The 26,641-nt window shown below is 41.1% G+C and overlaps 1 protein-coding gene across 4 annotated transcripts in view; it reads left to right on the forward strand.

Annotated features, from left to right (window-relative positions):
• Window positions 1-26,641, forward strand: part of LOC144689595 (zinc finger protein 292-like) — a 263,203-nt gene that overhangs the window by 46,782 nt on the left and 189,780 nt on the right. The window contains exons 2-3 of one of the 4 annotated variants that reach the window (XM_078556808.1): window positions 4,706-4,839; window positions 17,643-17,797. The exons of 1 other annotated variant lie outside the window; for it this stretch is intronic. Coding sequence is in view for 2 of the 3 variants with exons in the window: in XM_078556807.1 (XP_078412933.1) it covers window positions 10,152-10,166; window positions 17,643-17,797 (170 nt within the window). In the remaining variant the exon portion in view is untranslated. Of the gene's footprint in view, window positions 1-4,705; window positions 4,840-10,049; window positions 10,167-17,642; window positions 17,798-26,641 lie in introns of those variants that run through there. 2 more of the 4 variants (XM_078556807.1, XM_078556806.1) reach the window with 2 other exon arrangements.

Consider the following 26,641-nt stretch of genomic DNA (forward strand, 5'->3'; position numbering starts at 1 on the left):
ATAATTTAAACAAAATAACTCTCCTTTTTTGAAACATTGGCTCCCTTTTTAGCTAATTTTGAAGTGCCAAAGAATTTTGTTTGCACCAGGAAGCATTCCTTCCTTATAAAACATGTACTAAAATTTGTCATCAGAGATGCCCTCTTTTCAAAATCTTTTTCCAGGTAGACATTAAAATTAGATTTGAGGATTTAAAATCTCTTTATATACTCTTGATGTATATATGCCATAAATGAATGAGAAAGTTAAATTATTCCCAGTGGTTGAATTCATCATCTTTTTAAATAGAACTTGCCCTCTGCAAAATGTACTTGCCGTTTGCATATCTTTGATTTGGAGTGCTTTTGACTGTTTGTATAATTTGGGACTAATTTGACTCCGTTTGGTTGGCTCTGAAAATAATTTTAAGCTCAGGCTTTTAACTTCCAAACTCAACATGGTAAGTATAGATTTCATCACACCCTCTCACTTGAAAGAAAGAGAGCTTCACTAAACAGTGAAAGTGTCTTCATAATGGCGTTCCACATTTTTTACAAGAACATAACATCATAAACTTCTAACAAATAGCTTATTATGTACTACACAGGTATAATTTTCACTTTGTTCCACAATTACACACAACGTATTATAAAGTTGCAAAGGTTTAACCAAAACAAAATTCAATACATGTTACAAGTAGGATTAACAGAATTTAAACGTTATAGAATTATCATAACTCAACACTTGCATTTCTTTTTCCTCTTAATCCCAGTCTTTAACTTTGTAAAGAGTATTTCATTTAAGTCCACAACCCAATCGTCATCCTGTTAGTTAGCTGCAGGTGTAATTCCATCTTCAAACCCACGTTTCTGAAGTTAAACATGTGAAATTCTCACTTCAAGACAAAAAAGTCAAAATGCCTTCTTTGTACATTAACAAGTCATTTCATTTCTTTGATCAAAATCTCTTTTAGCCATTTCAAGGATTTCACACAAAAGGGTTTCGTAATCCTACTTGGATCATTTCAAGATCTTGTAGTTTTTCCTGATCCCGTTCCAAACAGATCTTTGAACAATTTCAACCATTTCCTCACTCTGGATTTTTATTGTTCCTTCCAATATTTCAACTGTCACACAGTTCAGGAACCATGTCATTCAATCCTCTGCAGGTTTGAAATGGTCATTTGCAAACTGTCCACTTGCCTCGATACCTGTCGCTGTACGCAGTGTGTCAACACTGGCAAGCACTTGTAATTTGGTATCCATGGTCACTGACCCTTCCAGACCATTTTGTGTTTTCAGTTCTTTCCGCTGACTATTCTTAGTTTAGCCCTTCTGTTGCTCCATTACCAAGGCCAATACATCAATACTGTTGGTTGGATCAGTTCAAGGAACAAAGAACAAAGAAAAGTACAGCACAGGAACAGGCCCTTCAGCCCTCCAAGCCTGCGCCGATCATATTGCCCGTCAACTAAAACATTTTGCACTTCCGGGGTCCGTATCCCTCTATTCTCATCCTATTCATGTATTTGTCAAGCTGCCTCTTAAACACCACTATCGTACCTGCTTCCACCACCTCCTCTGGCAGCGAATTCCAAACACTCACTACCCTCTGCGTAAAAAAACTTGCCCTGCACATCTCCTTTATAACAAAAACAGAATTACCTGTAAAAACTCAGCAGGTCTGGCAGCATCGGCGCCCAGATCTGCTGAGTTTTTCCAGGTAATTCTGTTTTTGTTTTGGATTTCCAGCATCCGCAGTAGTTTTTTGTTTTCATCTCCTCTATAGTTTTCTCCTCTCACCTTAAATCTATGTCCCCTAGTAATTGACTCTTCCACCCTGGGAAAAAGCTTTTGACTATCTACTCTGTCCATGCCACTCATAATTTTGTAAACTTCTATCAAGTCGCCCCTCAATCTCCGTCGCTCTACTGAGAATAATCTGAGTTTCTCCAACCTCTCCTCATAGCTAATAACCTCCAGACCAGGCAGCACACTGGTAAACCACCTCTGCACCCTCTCCAATGCCTCCATATCCTTCTGGTAATGTGGCGACCAGAATTGCACGCAATATTCCAAGTGTGGCGTAACCGAGGTACTATACAGCTGCAGCATGACTTGCCAGCTTTTATACTCAACTTCTTCGGTCAACTGGGTCACAATTGGGCGAGGAGTTTTTATTTGCAGCAACAACTTTGGAACTGTGACAGTCCATCCCAACTTGTAGAAAAACTATACTGCCCACCATATCATTGCCCAATATAAAGTCTATGTTTGCAGTAGATAATTTTGGAACAATACCAGCTACACAAGGCCCCTTCATCAGAGCACAACTTAAGTTTACTCTATATACAATGGGTAAGGCCCATACTTCCCCTCGATACCCTGTATTAAAACATTCCAGTTCAGTGAACTTTCTGAAGAAAGGTTCAAATCCTTTGCTAACAATAAGCTCTGATCTGAACCAGTATCTCCCCGGATAACAATTTTCCTGGGCTGTTCTTTGGGCAAAAATGGAGCGACTTCCCCTTCCAATATAAACTCCTTGTAATCTTTTCCAGCTCTACCTACTTGTGTTTCTAATGTTTTTACAATCTAAGTTTCACTTTCTGGCGCAACTTTCTCTGTGGAAGTCTCAGTCACTTGCACCGGTGCCATTGTTTTAACACCTATTTCCTTTTTGGTATGGCCTTTTCTAAAGACTCCTTAAGTGTTCTTAATACTGCCACCAATGTACCATTCAGATGCCTACTCTTATGGCAATAGTAGCATATTTTACATCACTTTTACCTCCTACACTACCATTTTTCTTGACTGGAGCATCTTATGCCTCCTCCATAAAGCTAGACTCTCTTTTTTTTGTCCCGCTAGCTTCCTTGAAGGTTTACAGATGGAGATCTACTGCCCCCTAATTACCTGTCTGATATATCATACCCATCTGCGAGAACTGCTGTTTCTCATACCTTAGAAAACTTAGTCTTCCGAGTGCAACCTAATAGCTATTGGGATGCTATTTTTGAAACTTCTCCATTATCATTAGCTCTCTCATATGTTCAAAATTTTCTAACTTCAGGGATCAAAACCACCATGTCCTTTTCCTTAGCAAATTCTACAACTGTTTCATTCAGTCTTTTCTTAATGCTTCAGGGACAGGCTCATAAGTATTAAGTACTGCAGCTTTAACTCTCTCATAATCTGAAGATTGTTCTTTTGAAAGACTAGAATACACATCGATAGCCTTCCTGACTAAAACACTTTGAAAATGAGTCCATGTGTCCTTTGGCTACTTTAATCGGTTAGCCACCTTTTCAAATGAGAAGACATCTCTCAGCCCTGCCTTCAGTGAATTTAGGCAATAGGTGAAGACTGTGTTATATCAAAGCTCAGAATAGGACTTATCCGAATTACTGGACCCTCTGTTGTTCTGTTTAAGCTTTTCTCTAGCCAGTTCATGCTATCTGATTTCTTCCTCTCTTTGAAACTCTAGCTCAAGCTTTTGCACTTCCATTTCTTTTGCTCCTTTTTTTTCTAAATTGAGCTTTTTTATTTATTTTTCAATTGCAAACTGCTTAATTTGCAACTGAATTCTTGCTAACTCAACAACATTGTTATCTGGATTAATTTTTTCTTCCAATCCCAGATGCTGTGCTGTTACCTCATTTATTTCTGCTGTCTTAGCCCCTGCTTTTAACTCTTAACTTTAACTTTTCTGCTAATGCTGTTCGCCTAGTCTTAGTTAATTGCTGCAAGTCACTCAAGGGTAAGTCTTCCCTTTGCAGAAAAGACTTAGCAATTGGCAAAGACATTCTGCTTTTCAATCAGTATAGTAAAATTCACTGTGGAAATCTTATAAACCTTAATCTCCGCAAGTATCAGCACTCGTATATATCTGTGGGTTAAAGATCCTGGTCGAGCGGCCCCCCTGCCTCAATTTTTTATGACCTTGGTTAGACCGTGGGTTGTGGAGGCGATCTGGTTTAGAACCAATAACGGTTGGTTTAAAGTAGACATTTTGAGGTTCAAGATACTTACTAAGTGAATAAAGTCACAAGATTCCACTGATTTGGAACAAACAAAAATAAACTTTGCAGGTTTAGAACGATAAAACAATTTGCAATATCTATCTATATTGAGGTACATGTGAATTAACAAGCAAATTCTGGTCAAACAAACCACAGAATAAATGACGTGCAACCAAACTCAGTTCCATGGATTTCTCAACCCACCCAGATGTTTGTCACATTGTGAGCCATTCAATCTCTCGGAAACTTTGTCTTTATCATGAGGGTTTCCATTCGACACATTTGAAGAACTTGCCTTGGAATTCTCACCAAAAGTTGGTGCCCTCAAGTGGCTCCAACAATGACCCACCTCACCTGAGATTTCTTGCCCTCTGGATTTCCAAGTACACTCAAGCACAGTTACAGATCTTCAGCAGTGCCGAGCAGAACATGACTGCAAAGGGCTACTTCTCTTGTGCCCACTTAAAGTCTGTTCTCTGCAGGTCTGTCTTTAATTTGGAGCCTATGTCTCAGCACCTTTCTTTTAAATTAACTTTACGGGACCTGTTCTGTCCCTCATCTGAGGCTTCTATTTGGGACCTCTCTCTGTCCCCCTACCTGGTTTGGGACTTCTGTGTCCCTGGGACACTCACTCAACAATGGTGCTTTGTACCAGGTCATCTGACCTGCGCTTTCGCACCATTCTTCTTTCTAATTTCTGTGCAGGCATGTAGGGCCAATCCTCAGACTGAAGAATGAAAAATACCCAACCTGCACAAGTGCAGCCAGTTCCCAGCCGATGCATGTGCAAAAGGCCTGAAGTTTGTCAGGAATAGAAGTTCCTGACCTCCAAACTCAAGGTAAGTATAGGCTTCATCACAAACTCAACTTTCCTATTACAATGAAGAAAAGCTTAGTTATGTTGCCAAGCATTTTTAAACACCAGGGTCATTGTTTGAATATAATTGAGATGAATAGAACTGCATTAGAGGCAGAGAGCTGATAGTGATTCAAGTATGACTTCTGTAATGTAGTTCTGTCCATTCCATGTATAAGCAGATGTAAAGCTGACCTATCTCCCTGGGCTTGTCAACTAATGTCCAAATGCTGCAAGATCTGGACAATATCCAGGCTTGGGCTGACAGGTAGCAAGTAATATTCATGCCACAAATGCCAGGCTGTATCCATCTCCAACAAGAGAGAATCAAACAATCGCCCCTTGACATTCAATCACATTACCATCACTGAGTCCCCCGCTATCAACATCCCTGAGGGTTATGATTGACCAGAAGCTGAACTGGACTAGCCATATAAATGCTGTGGCAACAAGAGCAGGTCGCAGGCTAGGAATCCGGTGACAAATAACTCACCTCCTGACTCCCCAAACCCTGTCCAGCATCTACAAGGCACAAGTCAGAAATGTGATAGAATACTCTCCTCTTGCCTGGATGAGAGCAGCTCCAACAACACTCAAGAAGCTTGACGCCATCCAAGACAAAGCAGCCCACTTGATTGGCACTCTAACCACAAACATTCACTGCCTCCATTACGGATGCACAGTAGCAGCAGTGTGTATCACCTACAAGATGTACTGCAGGAACTCACCAAGCCTCCTGAGACAGCAACCTTCCAAAACCATGACCGCTACCATCTAGAACAGGGGTCGCCAACATGTTGATCACGAGCAACTGTTAGTTTGTTGTCTGCTAATGAGTAGCTCGCATTAAGATTTGAAAAATTAACCAATAGTAGTACAGGATTCAAGTCATATAATTATTTTCCCGCTACATGCTAACTAATTTGCCAACTTTTGTAAACAACACTGGTGCCTGAGTCAGTGTTATGCCGTAAGTGCAGGTCCAATGCCGTAAGTAATAACATGGGTGTCAGTTGTGACTTGTCGTAACTGAGGATCGACATAAGTCGAAGACCATCTGTACTAGCACAACCTCTGCTAGCTAGCGTGCTCAGGTCTCTTTCAGCTTGCTGGCTTTGACATATACATCTGTTTTCTTTGCCTCTGCTTGGTACTGGGCCTTTAGGGCACCCCTCAGCACTTGTGCACAGATTCGAGAGTACTGAATGTAGCTCAGGCCGGCCTGCTTCCAGAACGCCTTCACTTCATCTTCACTTCGCTCCTTTCACCACCTCGACGAAGATGGCGTAGATGTTGGTGACATTTCTGAACAAATTGATGTGCTGTTTAACCTTGATTGTGTCATTATGGAGATTATCAGCCTTCAAAATTACATTCAGTTGAAATCAAGGCAACCTGCCACTAATTTCTGGAGTCTCGTGGATACTGGGAAGTACAGTAACATCCTTTCAGCAGCAATGAAAGTGGCTTCCCTGTTTGGTTCCACCTATCTTTGCGAATCCGCCTTTTTCGACATGAACTTCATCAAATCCAAATTTCTAATGTGTCTGACTGAGCATCTGAACGACACCGTCAGAGTTGCTCTCTCGGGATGCACACCAGATTACACAGTACTGGTGGACACCATGCAGTGTCAAGTTTCACGTTGAAATGAAGGTTAAGAATCAATTTTCTTCATTTTAAATGTATATTTTTGTAACTCAGCTGTAATAGCTTAATATGTACCCTTATCTGTCCCTATATTTTCAATATATGTTTTAGTAGTTCTGGATATTTTTCATTAATCAGGTGTAGCTCTCATTAAAAGAAAAGGTTGGTGACCCCCTGATCGAGAGAATCTCCAGGTCCGGATGATTTGTGTTCCAGACTGCTGAGGGAGGCAAGGGAGGAGATCACAGGGGCTCTGACCCTAATTTTTAATTCCTCTCTGGCCACGGGGGAGGTGCCAGAGGACTGGAGAACAGCTAATGTGGTTCCGCTATTTAAGAAGGGTTGTAGAGATAAGCCAGGGAACTACAGGCCAGTGAGTCTCACGTCAGCGGTGGGGAAACTATTGGAGAAAATTGTGAAGGAGAGAATCTATCTCCACTTGGAGAGGCAAGGTTTGATCAGGGATAGTCAGCATGGCTTTGTCAGAGGGAGGTCATGCCTAACAAATTTGATTGAATTTTTTGAGGAGGTGACCAGGTGTGTAGATGAAGGTAGTACAGTTGATGTAGTTTCTATGGATTTCAGCAAAGCCTTTGACAAGATCCCACATGGGAGACTTAAAGAAGGCAAATGCACATGGGATACAGGGTAATTTGATAAGGTGGATTCAAAATTGGCTTAGTTGTAGGAGGCAGAGGGTGATGACAGAAGGCTGCTTTAGTGACTGGAAGCCAGTGTCCAGTGGCGTACCACAGGGATCTGTGCTGGGTCCCCTATTATTTGTCATTTATGTAAACGACATAGATGACTATGTGGGGGTAGGATTAGTAAGTTTGCGGATGACACAAAGATTGGCCGGGTGGTTAACAGTGAGGTTGAATGTCTTGGGCTACAGGAAGATATAGATGGGATGGTCAAATGGGCGGATAAGTGGCAGATGGAATTTAACCTTGAAAAGTGAGGTGATACACTTTGGAAGGAGTAATTTGACAGGGAGGTATTCAATGAACGGCATGGCACTAGGAAGTTCTGAGGAACAAAGGGACCTTGGCGTGTGTGTCCATAGATCTCTGAAGGCAGAGGGGTATGTTAGTGGGGTGGTGAAAAAGGCATATGGGACACTTGCCTTTATCAATCGAGGCATAGATTACAAACATAGGGAGATCGTGTTGGAGTTGTATAGAGCCTTGATGAGGCCACAGCCAGAGTACTGTGTGCAGTTCTGGTTGCCACATTATAGGAAGGATGTGATTGCACTGGAGGGGGTGCAGAGGAGATTCACCAGGATGTTGCCTAGGATGAAACATTTAAGTTATGAAGAGAGGTTGGATAGACTTGGGTTGTTTTTGTTGGAGCAGAGAAGACTGAGGGGCGACCTGATGGAGGTATACAAGATTGAGGGGCATGGACAGGGTGGATAGGGAGCAGCTGTTCCCCTTAGTTGAAGGGTCAGTCACGAGAGGACACAAGTTCAAGGTGAGGGGAGGAGGTTTAGGGGGGATGTGAGGAAAAACCTTTTCACCTGGGGGTGGTAACGGTCTGGAATGCGCTGCCTGGGAGGGTGGTGGAGGCGGGTTACCTCACATCCTTTAAAAAGTACCTGGATGAGCACCTGGCACGTCATAACATTCAAGGCTATGGGCCAAGTGCTGGTAAATGGGATTAGGTAGGTAGGTCAGGTGTTTCTCACGTGTCGGTGCATACTCGATGGGCCGAAGGGCCTCATCTGCACTCTATGATTCTGTGACGAGGGCAGCCAACACATGGGAACACCACCACCTGCAAGTTCTCCTCCAAGCCACTTACCATCCTGACTTGGAAATATATCACCATTCCTTCACTGTCTCTGGGTCAAAATCATGGCACCCCCTCCCTAACAGTACTGTGGGTGTACCTACACAACATGGACTACAGCAGTTTAAGGTGGCAGTTCACCACTGCCTTCTCAAGACATTTTGTGATGGGCAATAAATGCTGGCCTAGTCAGCGCTGCCCACATCCCATCAACGAATTTTTAAAAAAGTTCATAACTCAGTATACCCACTTTTGCCCCACATCCTTAATATGTTTGGTCAATGCAAATCTATTAATGTCAGTTTTAAAATTAACAGTTGACCTTTCTATATGAAAGTTAAAACCACTCTGTCTTTGCTGTATACTTGTCCAATCTCAGCATTTATACAAGCCAAATACAGGGAGCCTATATACATACAGTCTTAAACTCTTTTCTACTTTAATTCTACCCATAAAGTCTCCACTGCCTGCTTGCCTCTCGTTATTTCCTCCATTATCATAGAAATGAGTTTATCCTTGATCACAAAGGCAGCTACACCCTCCCTATTATTTTTATTTTTCCTGCTGATCTTATAACACGCTATGTTTAGTTACAGCCTTGTCTCAGTCGTGGCTACCACGTCACGCCCTCCAAGTTGAATGTCTGCAATTCAAGGAATTTGTTCCTTATACTCCATGTATTTACATATAGAATGATTATTTGGGCCACACACTCTAACCTGTCCTTCTGTTCTAATGTTTTACCCATTTCCTTTTTTCTCTCTCCTAATTTAATTCCTTTATATCATTTAATTTTCCTGTTACCTGCAGTGTCTAAGGCACAACTATTGGTGGCACTCTACTAATTAGAGGGAAGAGGGAGTTGTTTGAAAACAAATCAGTACAGCCTTATCCACCCCATTACCAGTTTAAAGTCCTTGTGACTACACTATTTATCCTTTCTGCGAGGACCCTGGTCTCAACCTGGTTCAGATAGAGCTTGTATCAGGACAGTTCCTTCCTATCCCTGTACTGGTGCCAGTGTCCCATGAAATAGAACCCTCTTTATCACATAATTCTTTCTCCCTAATCTGCTTATCCCCATGCCAACTTGCATATGGTATAGGTAACAATTAAACATTTAAATCCTTGAGATCCTGTTTTTAATTTAGCTCCTAATACTATTTTGACTGCTTTCCCATTCTTTCCAATGTTTGTTCCAATATAGACCGTAATGACTGGATCCTCTGGCCATTATCTCACTTAGAGCTTGCTATGCGCAAATTGGCTAGAGAATTTCCTATATACAATTGTAATTTTTTTTTCTTCTAGTCAATAGACTGTGTAAACCTAATTAGCACTAATGCTGTGAAGGACTAACTCCTAAAATGTGCGAGATTTTCCTGGAACAGTATGTTGCAGAACCAACTTGAACGGGCTGTTTTAGATCTAGTACTGTGCAATGAGAAAGGGCTAATTAATAATCTTGTTGTAAAGGAGCCTCTAAGGAAGGGTGACCGTAATATGGAATTTTACATTAAGGTTGAAAGTGATGATGTTCATTCTGAAACTAGGGTCTTAAATCTAAACAATCTAAACTACAAAGCAATGAGAGACAAATTGGCTGTGGTAGATTAGGAAACTGTATTAATAGGTATGATGGTAGACACACTGGCTAGTATTTAAAGAATTAATATATGGTTTACAACAAATTTACATTCCTTTGAGGCACTCAAACCCAGCAGGAAAGGTGATCCAACTGTGGCTAACAAGAGAAGTTAAAGATTGTATTAGATCAAAGGAAGAAGTGTATAAAGTTGCCAAAAATGCATTAAGCCTGAGGACTGGGAGCTTTTTAGCATTCAGCAAAGGATGACCAAGAACCTGGTAAGAGAAAATAGAATATGAAAGTAAACTAGTGAAAACAGATTGTAAAAGCTTCTATAGGTATGTAAAAAGGAAAACATTTGCAAAGTCAAATGTGGGCCCACTACAGGTAGGGACAGGAGAACTTATAAATGGGAATAAGGAAATGGCAGAGAAACTAAACAAACACTGTCTTCAAGGAGGAAGATGCAAAACATCTCCCAGGAGTACGAGAAAACCAAGGTACTAGCGAGAATGAGGAACTGAAAAAAATTAGTATTAGTGAAAAAGCAGTACCGCAGAAATTAGTGGGACTGGAAGTTGATAAATCCCCTGGATATGGTCATTACATCCCAGAGTGTTGAAAGATATGGCTGTAGAGATAGTGGATGCATTAGTAGCCAACTTCCAAAATTCTATAAATTCTGGAATAGTTCCTGCATATTGGAAGGTGGCAAATGCAACCTCACTATTTAAGAAAGGAGGGAGAGAGAAAACGGGGAACTAAAGACTTGTTGGCCTGACATCAGTAGTAGGGAAATATTAGAATCTACTGTAAACAATTTGGTAACTGGTCACTTAGAAAATAATGGAGAATAATAATTTCTCTGGGATGTTGGATTGGACAGAGTCAACATGGATTTATGAAAGGGAGCTTTTTGGGGATGTTACTTGCAGAATAGATATGGGGAAAGCAGTGGATGTGGTGCATTTGGAATTTCAGAAGGCTTTCAATAAGGTCCCACACAGGAAGGTTAATAAACAAAATTAAAGCACACGCATTACAGGTAATAAACTGGCATGGATTGAAAATGGGTTAACAGTCAGAAAATGGAGAGTAGGAATAATTCTTGGGTTGACAGGCTGTGACTCGTGGAGTACTGCAAGGATTAGTAGTTGAGCCCCAGCTGTTCACAATCTATTTCAATGATTTGGATGTGGGGACCAAATATTATAATTCCAAGTTTGCTGATGACTCAAAACTAGGTGGGGGATGAGAGTTGAGGGGGATGCAAGGAGGCTTCAAGGGCTTTAGACAGACTAAATGGAAAGATCATGGCAGAAGGAATATAATATGGAAAAAATATAGAGCCTTGGTGAGACCACATTGAGTATATTGTGTACTATTTTGTTCTACTTACCCAAGGAAGGATATACTTGAGCGAGTGCAGCAAAGTTTAACCAGACTGACCACTGGGATGTCAGGAATGTCCCCTAAGAAGAGATTGAGGAGGCTGGGCCTATATTCTCTCGCGTTTAGAAGAATACGAGATAACACCATTGAAGCATTCAAAATTCTTGCATGGCTCAACAAGGTAGATGCAGGAAGGATGTTTCCCCATCTGAGTGTCCCAAACCAGGGTCTCAGAATAAACGGTAGGCCTTTTACGACTGAGATGAGGAGGAATTTCTTCATTCAGAGGGTGGTGAATCTTTGGAATTCTATATGCCAGAGAGCTGTGAAGGCTCAGTCATTGAGTATATTCAAGGCAGAGATCGATAGATTTCTAGATATTAAAGGTGTCAAGGGATATGGGGATGGTGTGGGGAGGTGACATTGAGGTAAATATCAGCCATGATCTAGTTGAATGGCCTACTCCTGCTATTTCCTATGTTCTTGTTCTCTCTCTAAAGGTGATTATTCACCAAACCACAAGTTCAGTTGTTTTTAATATGGGCGGGGCAAGGGGGCAGGCCCTGAGCCTATCTCAGCCAGAATTGGGATTAAACCTCATGTTAATCCGATTCACACACTAAGCTAAGTGGCCCCTCTCGATCATGACTACACTTCAGAAAGTACTTGGTTCGCTGTGCAGTGCTTTCGGACGTCCTGAGATCAGGAAACGTCCTTTATGAATACAAGTTCCCCTTTTCTTCCAGTTCGCCATGTTGGCTTGGGGCTTGAGTAATTTACAGGTCAGGGTAAGGATGGCAGATTTCCTTCCCTGAAGGGGCATTTTTGAGCAAATTGTGTTTTGCGAAAATCACTTTTTTTTTTAAAAGAAACTGTATTTAAATTCTAAATCCGATGGTAGGATTTGATCTCAATCTCTGGATTATTAGTCCAGGTTTTGGATTACTAGCTCAGTAACATGCAATTGGTAACTGTGCCTTTTAAAATTTAAAGCAGACATGCCAAAGTATATGAATGATACTCAAATAGTTTAGGGTATAGGTTCTTTACGCATTTTTCATGTGCAGGATGAAATCAACTACTGCATAAATGTTTGAATGATTAGTTGAATTGCTAACTGAAATATTCCATTCCATTCCATTTTCATTTTCTCAAACTAAACCTACAAATGCAAATGGCACCTCCTACCTGTCTCATTGAACATTGACCCAGACTGGAAGATTATCACCTCTGAAATTTCCACGCTCTCCTCCCTCAATATTCTTGGATGCATCTCATCCGGCCCTTGTATCTTATCAATTTTAAGTAAAGGTAGCATTCCTAACACCCCCTCCTTCTCAATTGTAAATTCCTCAAGTGTACCAGTTACCTCTTCCACCTTGGCCTGGGTAGCATCCTCTTCCTTTGTAAAGACAGATGCAAAGTACTCGTTTAATACTGCAGCTACTTCTCCTGCCTCCACATGCAAGTCCTCTTTCTTTATCCCTAATTGGTCCTACTCTTTCTTTTCCCGCCCTTTTATTATTTACATGCTTATAGAAGACCTTGGGATTCCCTTTTTATGTTAGCTGCTAGTCTCTTTTCATGCTCCTTCCTTGCTTTTTTGATTAATTTTTTCACTTCCACTCTGGTCCTTCTATATTCAGCCTGATTCTCCATTGTATTTTCAACCCGACACCTGTCCTACATGTACTCCTTCCTTTACATCTTCACCTCTATTGCTGTCGTCATCCAGGGTGTCCTAGGTTTATTCATTCTACCTTTCCCCTTCAACCTTGACATTGCTTGCAATACTATCTATTTGAAGGTAGCCCATTGTTTAGCCACCGTCTTTTCCACCAACATTGGATTCCAATTCAGTTGACTCAGATGCATTCTCATCCCATCAAAAGTTCACTTTTCCCCAATTAACTATTCCTCCTCTGGTTTGCTCCTTGTCCTTCCCCATGACCAACCTAAACCTTATGTTACAATGGTCACTGTTGCACTGCGCTGTCTCCCCCGGCGCGCTTCGCCACACGCTTCACCACGCGCTGTCCCCCCAGTGTGCAGTTAATAAAGTATCTTGTATCCTCGGTTTTATTAATAGGGGCATTTAGTACAGGAGTAAGGAGCTCATGTTAAACTTGTGTAAGACACTATTAGGCATCATCTGGAGTACTGTGTCCAGCTCTGGGCGCCATACTTGAAGGATGTGAAGGAGAGAGTACAGGGGAGATTCACAAGAATGATCCCAGGGTTAAAGAAATTTAGCTATGAGGATAGATTAGAGAGGTTGGGCCTGTTTTCCTTGGAGACAAGAAAGCTGAGAGGAGACTTGATAGAGGTAATCAAGATCCTGAGGGGTATGGACAGGGTAAATAGTGAGAAACTTCCCACTGAAGAGTACATCAAGAACTAGAGGGCATAGATTCCAAACAATGGGCAAAAGGAGACATGATGTGAGGAATTTTTTTTTTCACCCAGAGGGTGGTTGGAGTCAGGAACGAACTTCCTGAAAGGGTGGTGGAGGCAGGTTTGATCAAGGTATCCAAAAGGGAATTGGATTGCTATTTGAAAAGAAATAATGTGCAAGGTTACCGGGATAAGGGAGATTAAGTAGATTAGGGGGAATTAGGTAGATTGCTCTTTCAGCGAGACAGTGCAGACTCGATGGGCCAAACGGCTGCATTCTGCACTGTAAAGATTCTGTGATAACCTGTACCTCCCTTTCTCTGTTTTCAGTACTACACCACTTATGCCAAATGTATGACTGTGTGAGATTCTGGCCATAGATTTGATGTTAAATTAAAGCCAACATTTCAAATTCTGTTATACATGTTTGCCATTGCTTTATCTTAAACGGGGCTACCATTGTAATATTTGTTGAATATTACGTACTGCACATGTACATTCAAGCAAGAATAATGCTGGCAATTTAAAACTATATAATGCAGCCTGTGTGCAGCCATTGATCCTAAAATGGTTTAAAATTCTGAAAAATTATGTAGTAATACATACGTTTCACTAGGTTTGTGCCTATGATTAGGTCTATGTTAAAATTGGCTCTATAATGGATTCTACTAACTTTATTAAATCCAAAATGAATGCTTTAGGACTCTGTTGCCCTACTGCAATGCATCCCCTTTATAAACTGCATTAAGTGTTTTACTTAGTGTACTGAATGTGAGCTGCTACAGTGTAGGCTTTTACAATATCCCTTTGCAATGTAAGTGGTTTGATCTCTAAGTAGAACAGATTTCTTACACATTTAAGCCTATGCCTTTATTCCATGTAGCTTGTCCCTGGTCTGGCAATTAACCTTGATTGCTGTAAATTGCTAATTGAAAAATGTATAGAATTCACCCTGAATTCTATCAACTTGGACAAAGTATATCATACCATTAAACCACCCTGCGCAGGGTACTGTACTTGCTAATTTTTTGGCTAAATAAAACTCATGAGCAAAAATACAGATGAAATGGTAAATTATACAAAAAAGAACAAACCATATAGGATTAATATACCTTTGGCTGCTTTTTTTTTTACAATTTATCTGCTTTGAACTGTACAGTTTTCTTCCCTTCCTGACTATAGTCGCAAGTCCCAAGAAAAGTGTATGTAGCACCTTGAATATAGTAAAGATTATGTTGAGAATATCTCAACAGCTCTGAAGAAGGGTTATACGGACTCAAAATGTTAACTCTGTTTCTCTTCCCACAGATGCTGCTAGACCTGAGTTTTTCTAGCATTTTCTGTTATGTTTCAGATTCCAGCATCCACTGTATTTTGCTTCAATCTTATGTTGAGCTTGGATTCTTGAGCCTTGAAAGTCCCCTGAAACTGTTAAGTCCTTGCTCGAATTTGCCTAGATAATTTATCCTGTGAAACCTTTGATCTAAAGCAGCCAAATAAACAAAATGTTATGTAGGATGTACAATTTAGAAATGCATCATTCAGCCCAATTTGTCTGCTGGTTGTTAACAACCTTATAAACTTAATATTTGTATGAGACAGCCTCTTTAATTTAGAATAAAACGGAGGAGTGAATGGGGTCATCTGACCTCCAAATCCTGCTTGGCAATCAGCATAGGTGGCTTTGTTGCTATGGGCACATAGAGGCCCAGATTAATTTACTGCAAAGAAGGTGCAAGATGCTCATACCTATCAACAATGACTGGCGAAGTTATGCTGACAGTGGATATACTTTTAGTCTCCAAGTCTCACAGTGAGGTGTTAGGAATGTCAGGCTTTATAAACGGTTATACTTTGTCTAAATTCCAAGATAGGATGGAGTTGGGAGTCTAGAGAATGGCTAATTAGTATTTCTACCTGGATACAAGACCCACGTGATTCACATTGCAATGGAGATGGGCTTTGAGGAGGGAAGAGTCCACAGCAAGCTATTGTACCAGCTTGCAGAGTTTTCTAAGATTTATCACTGAAGCTGACGGAAATGGGTAATTGTGCAAGAATCTGAGATGGAGGCAGCCAGTATCTGTTGTTCATCATGCAGAATGCTGGTGGGCGTTTGTGCCCGGATTGAAAAGACTAAGTTCATGAGGATTTAAACAAGGCTGGAAGATTCACTCTAGCTTTGCTAAAACGAGGAACCTCCAGGGCAACTGCTACAGTGAAAGTCAGTTTGGGGATTTGAAGTTATCTGGCTAGAAAAATGAAGCCCACTTAATGAACAGAGTAAAGTATAACAGCAGAGGGGGATTTTTGGTTGTGTTAAATGGGGGATCTTTTCTGTAGTTCAGAGTAAAAGTTGCTGATTGAATAATGTTTAGACAATGTTCCTTTAATACAGTCTTAAAACTTGAAACCTTGCCAGTCAGTCGCTGAAAATTCAAATATCTTAAAAGTTATTGACCTCAAGGGAATTGTAACATCGTATTTATGCTCAATAGAAGCTACTTCCCACTCCTCTTCATTTAACTAGCTTTCCCTTAAATGCACCCTTTTTTATTCATTCACGGGATGAGGGCTTCACTGGCTGGGCCAGCATTTATTTACCCTTACCCAGGGGCATTTAAGAGTCAAACACATTGCTGTAGGTCTGGAGTCACACGTAGAGTCACATGCCAGATGACAGATTTCCTTCTGTAAAGGACATTAGTGAACCAGATGGGTTTTTACAACAATTGACAATTCCAGATTTTTATGGAATTCAAATTCTGCTATGGCGGGATTCGAACCCGGGTCCCCAGAGCATTACCCTGGGTCTCTGGATGACTAGTCTAGCGACAATACCACTATGCCATCACTTCCCCTATGTTGCTCACTACTTGTATTAATGAGTTCCACATTCTTACCACCCTCTGAATAAAGTTTCCCTCAAATCACACATTGAATTTATTGGTGACTAGCTTATATTTATGGCATCTTTTTTGGTGTCCCCACAAATGGAAACATTTTCTCTACTTTTATCCTTTCATGATCTTAAAGATGTTGACCGGGTCACCCTAGTTTTTTCTTGAATCTTTCCTGTTCAGCCTTTCCTGACAGGTATAACCTCCCAGCTGATGTTCTTTGAATATATTTTTTACACCTTTTTCCAGTGTCTCGAAAGCCTTTTTTTATAATATGGTTACCAAAACTGTACACGATATCTTCATGACCTAATAAGGTTAGTCATTCCTGCATGGAAGGAAGCCATTCGACCCATTGAGACCATGCTCTGTAGAGCAGTCCAGTTAATCCCATTCCCCTGCTCTAACCTCATAGCCCTGCAAATTTTTTCCCTCAAATGCCCATCCAATTTCCTTTTAAAATCATTCTTCTCTTCTCCTGCTACCATCATAGGTAGCAAGTTCCAAGTTGTTGCCACTTGCTACACTTTTTTAAAAGAAAAAGCTCTAACTCATACAGTCCTGTATCTCTTACCCATTTGTGCCCCCTGGCCCTTGTACCATCAGTTAATGGGAACAGCTTTTCTTCATCGACCTTATCTAAACCTGTCATAATCTTCTACACCTATCAGACCTCCCTTCAACCAAGAATAAATTAGATGATCCCGAATTATTGTGTTTTTGGAGATATTTATGGATGTGTGTTTTAGCGTAGGCCTTGTCACTTTACTGTCAATTGTGCAAGTATAATTGATGTTTATTTATGCAAAGCAAGTTTAATGTGATTTTCATAAGCCTAGTATATTAGAGGCACATCCAGTGTAGATTCCAGTGCACAATGTAGCTTAGTTAGTTATCTCAGAGCAAAATTGAGAGATTTTGTATTTCCCTATGATACCATCTGTTAGTGGAAAATCAGACCTATTGAAAGAGAACGTTTGGATTGCCTGAACATTAGCAACTGATGTTAATAAAACTTTCTGTATCACAATGCCTTAAAATTATTGAAATTTTAACCTTTCATTACAGACACTGTTACAGTATGCTGGGAAGTGGAAAATCTCTGACGATCCTTTGCCTTTGTTGGAAGTGTACACTGTGGCTATACAGAATTATTCCAAAGCACGGCCTTGTCTCACAGCTGAGTGTGAGAATGTATGTTTTGTACTTGACCGACTAGCATTGTAAGTTTTATCATCAACTTAATTCTATGGAAATTATATAACTCTTACGTTTTGATGCATGATATTTGAGTAGAAAGTTTTGCACTTGAAATTTTGTTATGTAGAAAAGTCTCTGATTTACATATTTGAAGCAGTTGGATCTGAGATATAATTACGAGTTACGTTGAGAGTTAGGTGTTGGGGAATACAGGAGAAAATGCAGGAGTCACCCAGTGGTGTGCGCGCTTAACACACGCTTATGCACGTGCACACTGTATACAACACAGAAACATGCCATTCAGCCCAAACAGCCCATGCCGGTGTTTATGCTCCACACAAACCACCTCCCATCTTTTTTTCATCTAAATTTATCATCGTAACTGTCTGTTATCTTCTCCCTCATATGCTTGTCTTGTTTCCCCTTAAAGGCACCTGTACTACAGGTAAAGCATCCTTTATCCAAAACCCCCAGGGCTGTTTGCATTTTGGATTTCATAATTTTGGTTTTCAGATACCGCTTATAAACTTAGATTACAATAGCCTAAGCTAGCTATAGTCTAAAGCAAATAAAATGGCTAGAAAAGTAAGATGTATCACTGAATAATAAATACAGGGTACCTGTAATAAGTTTCTTTTAGACATATTCACCACATAAATTGCAAGGTAAACAGTGCAGACAACAAAATTTCCATGCCAAAGGTCAATGAGGTTCCAAAAAAAAGGTGCAGTTTCTGGATGTGTTTGGTTTTCAGATTTAAGGATAAAGGATACTCGACTTCTATTCATTTCAACCATTTCCTGTGATATTGAGTTCCACGTTCTTATCACTTCGGGTAAAGAAGTTTTCTCTGAATCCCCTAACTGATTTCTTAGTGACTATCTTACATTGAAGGCCTCTAGTTATGCTGTTCCTCATGAGTGGAAGCACTCTCTCTATCTAGCCTATCAAAACCTTTCATAATCATAAAGACATCTATTAGGATACGATCAACATCCTGGGGGGGTTACCATTGACCTGAAACTGAACTAGACTAGCCACATAAATACTGTGGCTACAAGCGCAGGTAAGAGGCTAGGAATCTTGTAGCGAGTAACTCACTTCCTGGCTCCCGAAAGCCTGTCCACCGTCTACAAGGCACAAGTCAGGAGTGTGATGGAATACTCTCCACTTGCCTGGATAAGTGCAGCTCCAACAATGCTCATGAAGCTAGACACCATTCAGGACAATGCAGCCCGCTTGATTGGCACCACATCCACAAAAATTCGTTCCCTTACCTCTGTAAGTGGTAAGCAGCAATGTGTACCAACTACAAGATGCACTGCAGGAACTTAACAAGGCTCCTTAGGCAGCACCTTCCAAACCCACAACTGCTGCCACCTAGAAGGACAAGGGCAGCAGATACATGGGAGCACCACCACCTGGAAGTTCCCCTCCAAGCCACACATCATCCCGACTTGGAAATATGTCGCCATTCCTTCACTGTCACTGGGTCAAAATCCTGGAATTCCCTCCCTAACAGCACTGTGGATGTACCTACATCACAGAGACTGCAGTGGTTCTAGGAGGCAGCTCACCACCACCTTCTAAAGGGCAATTAGGACCAGGCCTAGCCAGTGATGCCCACATCCTGTAAATGAAATGGGGAAATAAAAACCCTTGGCCTCCTTTTTTTTTAAGAGAATACATCCAGCCTTTCAATCCTTTCCTGAAATGTATACCCTGCATTTCTGGTGGTATCCCTGTAAATCTTCTCTGCACCCTTGCCTGTGCTTCTATATTCTTTTTATAATATGGTGACTGGAGCTACATGCACTAGTCTGAGAGATTTAACCAAGATTCAATACAGGTTTAGCATAACTTCCTTACTTTTCAATTCTATCCCTCTAGCAGTAAAGCCTAGTGCTTGGTTTGCTTTTTTCATGGCCTTGCTAACCTGTGGCACAACTTGTAGTGTTTGATGTATTTGAGTATTTTCACAATACTGGGATGCAATAATGTGACAAAGTTCAAAATTCAAATTCATTAAAACAAACAAACGAGCTTTAATTCTTCAACCTCGGTAACAAACAGCAAAATATTTTTTCAATGCCATGTTTACAAAAACTTCATTGTAGCAGCCTGCGTTATGTAGCATTCAACAATTGGTGTCCTGTGACTTTGCAAGCATTAAAATAATCAATCTTTCTGAAAGGCTCCTATGCTGATAAAATGCTCTTTGGAACCTTACCACAAATTGTATAATCAAACTTTCCTTCATATATAACCTCTTGTTAAATAAACATCTAAAAATGCATGACAGATGTGTTCATCCAGTGATGAAGACGTCAAATATCTTCCTCTTTGGTGGTCTTTAGTTGGGTGTCATTATGCTTCACCTTGCAACCAGGTTTTAAAAATTATAAAGATTACCATCACCATTTAAAATACCTACAAAATTCAAACATAAGATTGTACATGTAACATTCACCGTAGAAATATTCAGGACAGCATGCAAAAAATATGAAATTATCTAAACCTTAAATCCCATTGTAATCACCTGAATGGAAATGCTGTCAAAAAGATGATCAGCCACGACTACAAAAGGAAAATAAACCGGAATGGTTGAGAATTCGCTTTCACTTCTACTTCTAGCTGATCCTGATAACGGTTGTTATGCACTAGGACACCAGCCACAATGACTGTTTACCATGGTTTGCTTGTCTTATATCTTTGTGACACATGCATCATCTTTTTTTCAAGATTATTGGTTACACTTGAATCACATGGTTTTCCTATCAGATTGTTTATTTCCTCTACCTGCTAATTGCATTGAATTTTAAATTTTGAATGTCACATATTGGCATCCAACTTTGATGAAAACTAGAGTGTAATTGAATCAGCGTGCACAATGTTATCTCAGAATATATATGATAGATATAACTATCAAATGATAAAACCATTCTAATGTCCTTTACTCTGACATATCAGGTCAGTTTTAAACTTAACCACTAAAATCTCTCCAATATTGCAAAATATTAATTTGCACTCTATATCCCTTCCTCTACCCCACCTAGGCTTGCATCTTCCAAGTAATAAATGACCTCCCTTTTCTTACTCCCAAAATGTACTACCTCACATTGCTAATTATTTGCCCATTCTGCAATTGTTCCAGTCCTCCTCAGTATCGACTATCCCCCCTGTCCTGAATTTGATGTAATTTGCAAATTTAGAAATTGTGCTTTTTGAGTCCATGTAAATTGAACAGCCGTGGTCCCAGCACTGATCCTATGGGTCAGCACTTCCCACCTTCTTCCAGTCTGAATAACTGCTTTTTTTCCCACTCTGCTTTCTGTCTTCAAACCAAGTAGAAATCCATTCTGCTACTTGTCCCCTGACTCTGCATTCTCTGACTTTATTCATTAGTCTATTTATGGGCACCTTATTGGAGGACTTTTGAAAATCTGGATAAATTGCATCTGCTGCACTCCCATTGTCGTCTCTCACTTACCACCTCAAAAAATCCAATAAGCTTAGTCAAGCATGAATTTTCCATTTTGAAATCCATGCTGATTATTCATTACTATATTTTTCATTTGGAGATGTTCTGTTCTCTAGTAAGGATTCTGTTATTTTTCCTATCACTGACAATGTGACTGAACTATAATTCCAAACATACAAATTAGGAGCAGGGGTAGGCCACTCGGCCCCTCGAGCCTGTTCTGCATTCAGTAAGATCATGGCTGATCTAATTGTAACCACAGCTCCATATTCCCGCCTACCCCTGATAACCTTTCACCCCCTTGCTTATCAAGAATCTATTTAGCTCTGCCTTAAAAATATTCAAGTCTCTGCCTTTTGTGGAAGAGTTCCAAAGACACACGAGCCTCTAAGAAAAAAATTCTCCTCATCTGCCTTAAATAGCTAATCCCTTATTTTTAAAAAGTAGCTGCTAGTTCTAGATTCTTCCACAAGAGGAAACACCCTTTCCACATCCACCCTGACGAGACCCATTAGGATCTTATGTTTCAATCAAGTCACCTCCTCTTATTCTTCTAAATTCTAGTGGATACAAGCCTAGCCTGTCTAACCTTTCCTCAACACTACCTGCCTGCTCCAGGTATTAGCCTAGTTAACCTTCTCTGAACTGCTTCCAATGCATTTACATCCTTCCTTAAATAAAGAGACCAATACTGTACACAGTACTCTAGATGTGGTCTCACCAATCCCCTGTATAACTAAAGCATAACCCCTCTACTTTTGTATTCCATTCTCCTGGCAATAAACAGTAACATTCTACTAGCTTTCCTAATTACTTGCTGTACCTGCATACTAACCTTTCCGATTCATGTACTAGGACGCCAAGGTCCCTCTGCATCTCACTGCTCTGCAATCTCTCACCATTTAGATAATATGCTTTTGTGCTCTTCCTGCCAAAATGGACAATTTCACATTTTCCCACATTATACTCCATTTGCCAGATCTTTGCCCACTCACTTAACTTACCTATGTTCCTTTGTAGCCTCCTTATGCCCTCTTCACAACTTACTTTCCTGCCTACCTTTGTATCATAAAATTTAGCAACCATACCTTTGGTCCCTTCATCCAAGTCATTTATATAAATTGTCAAAAGTTGACGCCCCAGCTCTGATCCCTGTGGCCAACCAGGATGCCAATCAGAAAATGACCCATTTATTCCTGCTGTTTCCTGTTAGCTAGACCGTCTTCAACCCATGTCAATAAGTTACCACCAAATCATGAGCTTTTATTTTCCACAATAATCTTTGATTTGGCACCTGTAAATCTAAGTACAGTACATCCACTGGTTCCCCTTTACCCACAGCATATGTTATTTCTTCAAAGAACTCCAATAAACTGATTAAGCATGATTTCCACCCCTCACAAAACCACGTTGACTCTGCCTGATTACCTTGAATTTATCTAAGTGTCCTGCTATTACATTTTTAATAATAGCTTCTAACATTTTCCCCATGACAGATGTTAAGCTAACTGGCCTGTAGTTTCCTGCTTTCAGTCTCCCCCCCTCTTTTCAAATAAAGGAGTTATATTCGCTGTTTGCCAATCTAATGGAACCTTCCCCGAATCTAGGGACTTTAGCAAAATTAAAACCAATGCATCAACTAGCCACTTCTTTTAAGACTCTAGGATGAAATGGATCAGGACCTAGGGACTTGTCAACCCGCAGCTCCAAAAGCTTGCTCAGTACCACTTCCCTGGTGGTTGTAATTTTCCTGAGTTCCTTCCTCCCTTGCAATTCCTGATTTATAGGTATTTCTGGGATGTTACTTATCCTCTATAGTGAAGCCCATGCAAAATAGCTATGCAATTCATCTGCCATCTCCTTATTTTCCTTTATTAATTCCCAAGACTCACTTTCTATAGGACCAACACTCACTTTGTTCACTTGGTTGTCTTATGGGGAAAGGTTGGACAGGCTAGGCTTGTATCCACGAGAGTTTAGAAGAGTAAGAGGCTATCTGATTGTAACATAAAATCCTGAGCGGTCTTGATAGGGTGGATGTGGAGAGGATTGTTTCCTCTTGTGGGAGAATCTAGAACTAGGGGTCACTGCTTAAAAATAAGGGGCCGCCTATTTAAAATGGAGATGAGGCAAAAAACTTTTCTCTTGGAGGGCCATGACCCTTTGGAACACTCTCCCTGAAATGGTGGTGGAAGCAGAGTCTTTGAATATTTTTAAAGCAGAGATGGATAGATTCTTGGTAAGCAAGGGAGAGAAGGGTTATCAGGGGTAAGCGGGATGTAGATTTGAGATCAGCCATGATCTTACTAAATGGTGGTGCAGGCTCAAGGTGTTGAATAGCCTACTCCTCCATGTTTGTATGTTCACTTTATTAACATTTTTCTTAACTAACTATTATATTTCTAGCTAGCTTTCTCTTGTTCTCTAATTTTCACCTCCTTATTAATCTTTGTCATTCTTCCAATCTTCTAACCTGCCAACCATCCTTGTGCAATTATTTTGCTTTCTCCTAGCTTTTTTATTCATTCAAGGGATATGGGTGTTGCTGGCTAAGTCAGCATTTATTGTCCATCCCTAATTGCCCTTGAGAAGGTGGTGATGAACTGCTGCCTTGAACTGCTGTAGTCCATGTGGTGTAGGTACACCCACAGTGCTGTTGGGGAGGGAGTTCCAGGATTTTGACCCAGCAACAGTGAAGTAACGGCAATATATTTCCAAGTCAGGATGGTGACTGGCTTGGTGGTGGTGCTCCCATGTATCTGCTGCCCTTGCCCTTCTAGATGGTAGCAGTTGTGGGTTTGGAAGGTGCTGTCTCATGAGGCTTGGTGAGTTCCTGCATTGCATCTTGTTATGGTACGCACTGCTGCCACTGTGCATCGGTGGTGGAGGCAGTGAATGTTTATGGATGGGGTGCCAATCAAGTAGGCTGCTTTGTCCTGGATGGTGTCAAGCTTCTTGTGTTGTTGGAACTGCACTCATCCAGGCAAGTGGAGAGCATTCCATCGCACTCCTGACTTATGCCTTATAAATGGTGGACTCAGGTGAGTTATTTGCTGCTGGATTCCTAGGCTCTGGCCTGCTCCTGTAGCTACAGTATTTATATGGCTAGTTCAGTTTCTGGTTAATGGTAACCCCCCCCCACCCCCACCCCCAGGATGTTGATAGTGGGGGATTCAGTGATGGTAATGCTATTGAATGTTAATGTTAACAGGCAGTGGTTAGATTTTCTCTTGTTGGCTGCCTGGCACTTGTGTGATGCGAATGTTATTGCCACTTGTCAGCCCAAGCCTGAATGTTATCCAAGCCTTGTTGCATATGGACACAACTGCTCAGTATCTGAGGAGTCTCAAATGGTACAGAACATGGTGCAGTCGTCAGTTAACCTCCCCATGTCTGACCTTATGATGGAAGGAAGGTCATTGATGAAGCAGCTGAAGATAATTCGGCCTAAGATGGTACCATGAGGAAACTGTCTTTAACTTTATTAGTTAACCACGGATGGTGGAATCTCCCCTTGGAGTTTTCCTTTCTCGTTGGAGTGTATCTATCCTGAAATATTCCTTCTAATGTCTGCCACTGCATCTCTATTGACCTATCCTTTAACTAATTTGCCAGTTCACTTTAGCTAGCTCTGTTTTCATGCCCTCATAATTGTCTTTATTTAAATGTAAAAGACTAGGCTTAGACCCACTCTTCTCTCCCTCAAACCTAATGTAAAATTCAATCATAATATGAGAGCTGCTACCTAGGGCAGCCTTCACTATGAGGTCTTTCATTAATCTTATCTCATTGCACAGTACCGGGTCTAGTATAGCCTGTTCTCTGATTGGCTTTAGAACGTGCTGTTCTCAGAAACTATCCCGCAAACATTCTATGAACTCCTCACTTGGGCTATCTTTGTCCATTTGATTTTTCCAGTCTATTTGTAGGTTAAAATCCCCCATGCATATCACCATACCTTTCTAACAAGCTCCCATTATTTCTTCCTTTTATAGTCTGCCCTACCATGTGCGTACTGTTAGAGGGCCTGTACACCACTCCCACAAGTGACTTCTTGCCTTTATCATTTCTCATCTTTACCCAAATTCTACATCCTGGTTTACTTATCTTAGGTCATCCCTCTCTATTGTGCTAATGCAACTAATGAACAGAGCCACCCCTCCACCTTTTCCTAGATTCCTGTCCTTCCTAAATGTCATGTACCCTTCAATATTCAGGTCCCAATCTGTCATGCTGCAGCCATGTCTCTGTGATGGCTTTCAGATGGCACATTTTTATTTCTATTTGAGCTATCAATTTATCTGTATTGTTTCGAATGCTACATGCGTTCAGATACAGAGCCTTTAGTTTTGTCCTTTTTATTATTTTTGTAACTTTATCCTTATCTGATTTACTCTTAGATTTGTACTCTCTCTCCCTTCCTGTCACAGTCTGTTGATCCTTTCCCATATTGGTATATGGAGTGTATCTCTTGCCCTGCCTCTGCCCTTTGGTTTACCATATCTTCCCAAATTTGATCCCTTGCTGCCACTGTTGAGTTTAAAATTCTTTCTACTTCCCTAGTTGCGGCTCTGCAGAGCACTGGTCCCAGCACAGTTCAGGTGTATACTGTCCCAACGGTACAACCCCTACTTCCCCCAGAACTGGTGCAGTGCCCAATGAACTGGAACCCACTTCTCCCACACCAGTCTTTGAGCCATGCATTCATCTCTCTAATCTTGTTTGCTCTCTGCCAATTTGCATGTGGTTAAGGTAATAATCCAGAAATTACTATCTTAGTTCCACTTCTTAATTTGGTGCCTAGCTCCTCATACTGACTCTGCAGAACTTCTTTCCTTGTCCTACCTATGTTGTTGGTACCTACATGGACCATAAGGATTGGATCCTTCCCCCTCCCACTCGAAGTTCCTCTCCATCCCTGAACAGATATCTTGAACCCTGGCAATGGGCAGGCAGCAAAGCCATCTGGACTCTCGCCTCTTTGCAGAGAACAATGTCGATCTCCATTACTATACTGCCTCCTTCTACCACAATGCCCCCCAACCTGAATGGCCGCCGCCCTGTAGCACACACACACACACACACACACACACACCCCCCCCCACCCCCCGCCACCCCCCAAAGCTGAAAGAACCTCAAACCTGTTGGACAATGGCAAAGGCCGAGGCTCCTGCACTCCTACCCTCTGGATCCCCTTACCTGTCTCACTTGCAGTCACACCCTCCTGTCCCTGACCAAATCAGAAGACCCTATCCTAATTGGTATGACCGCCCCCCAGGTACAAAGTGTCAATGTCCGGGTAACTTCCCCCTCCCTGATGCACCACAGCATCTGCATCTCGGCCTCCAGCTCAGTGACTCTGAGCTGAAGCTCCTCGAGGCGCAAA

This window comes from Cetorhinus maximus, chromosome 14 (genome assembly GCF_964194155.1).
Source record: "Cetorhinus maximus chromosome 14, sCetMax3.hap1.1, whole genome shotgun sequence".
Lineage (NCBI taxonomy): Eukaryota > Metazoa > Chordata > Chondrichthyes > Lamniformes > Cetorhinidae > Cetorhinus > Cetorhinus maximus.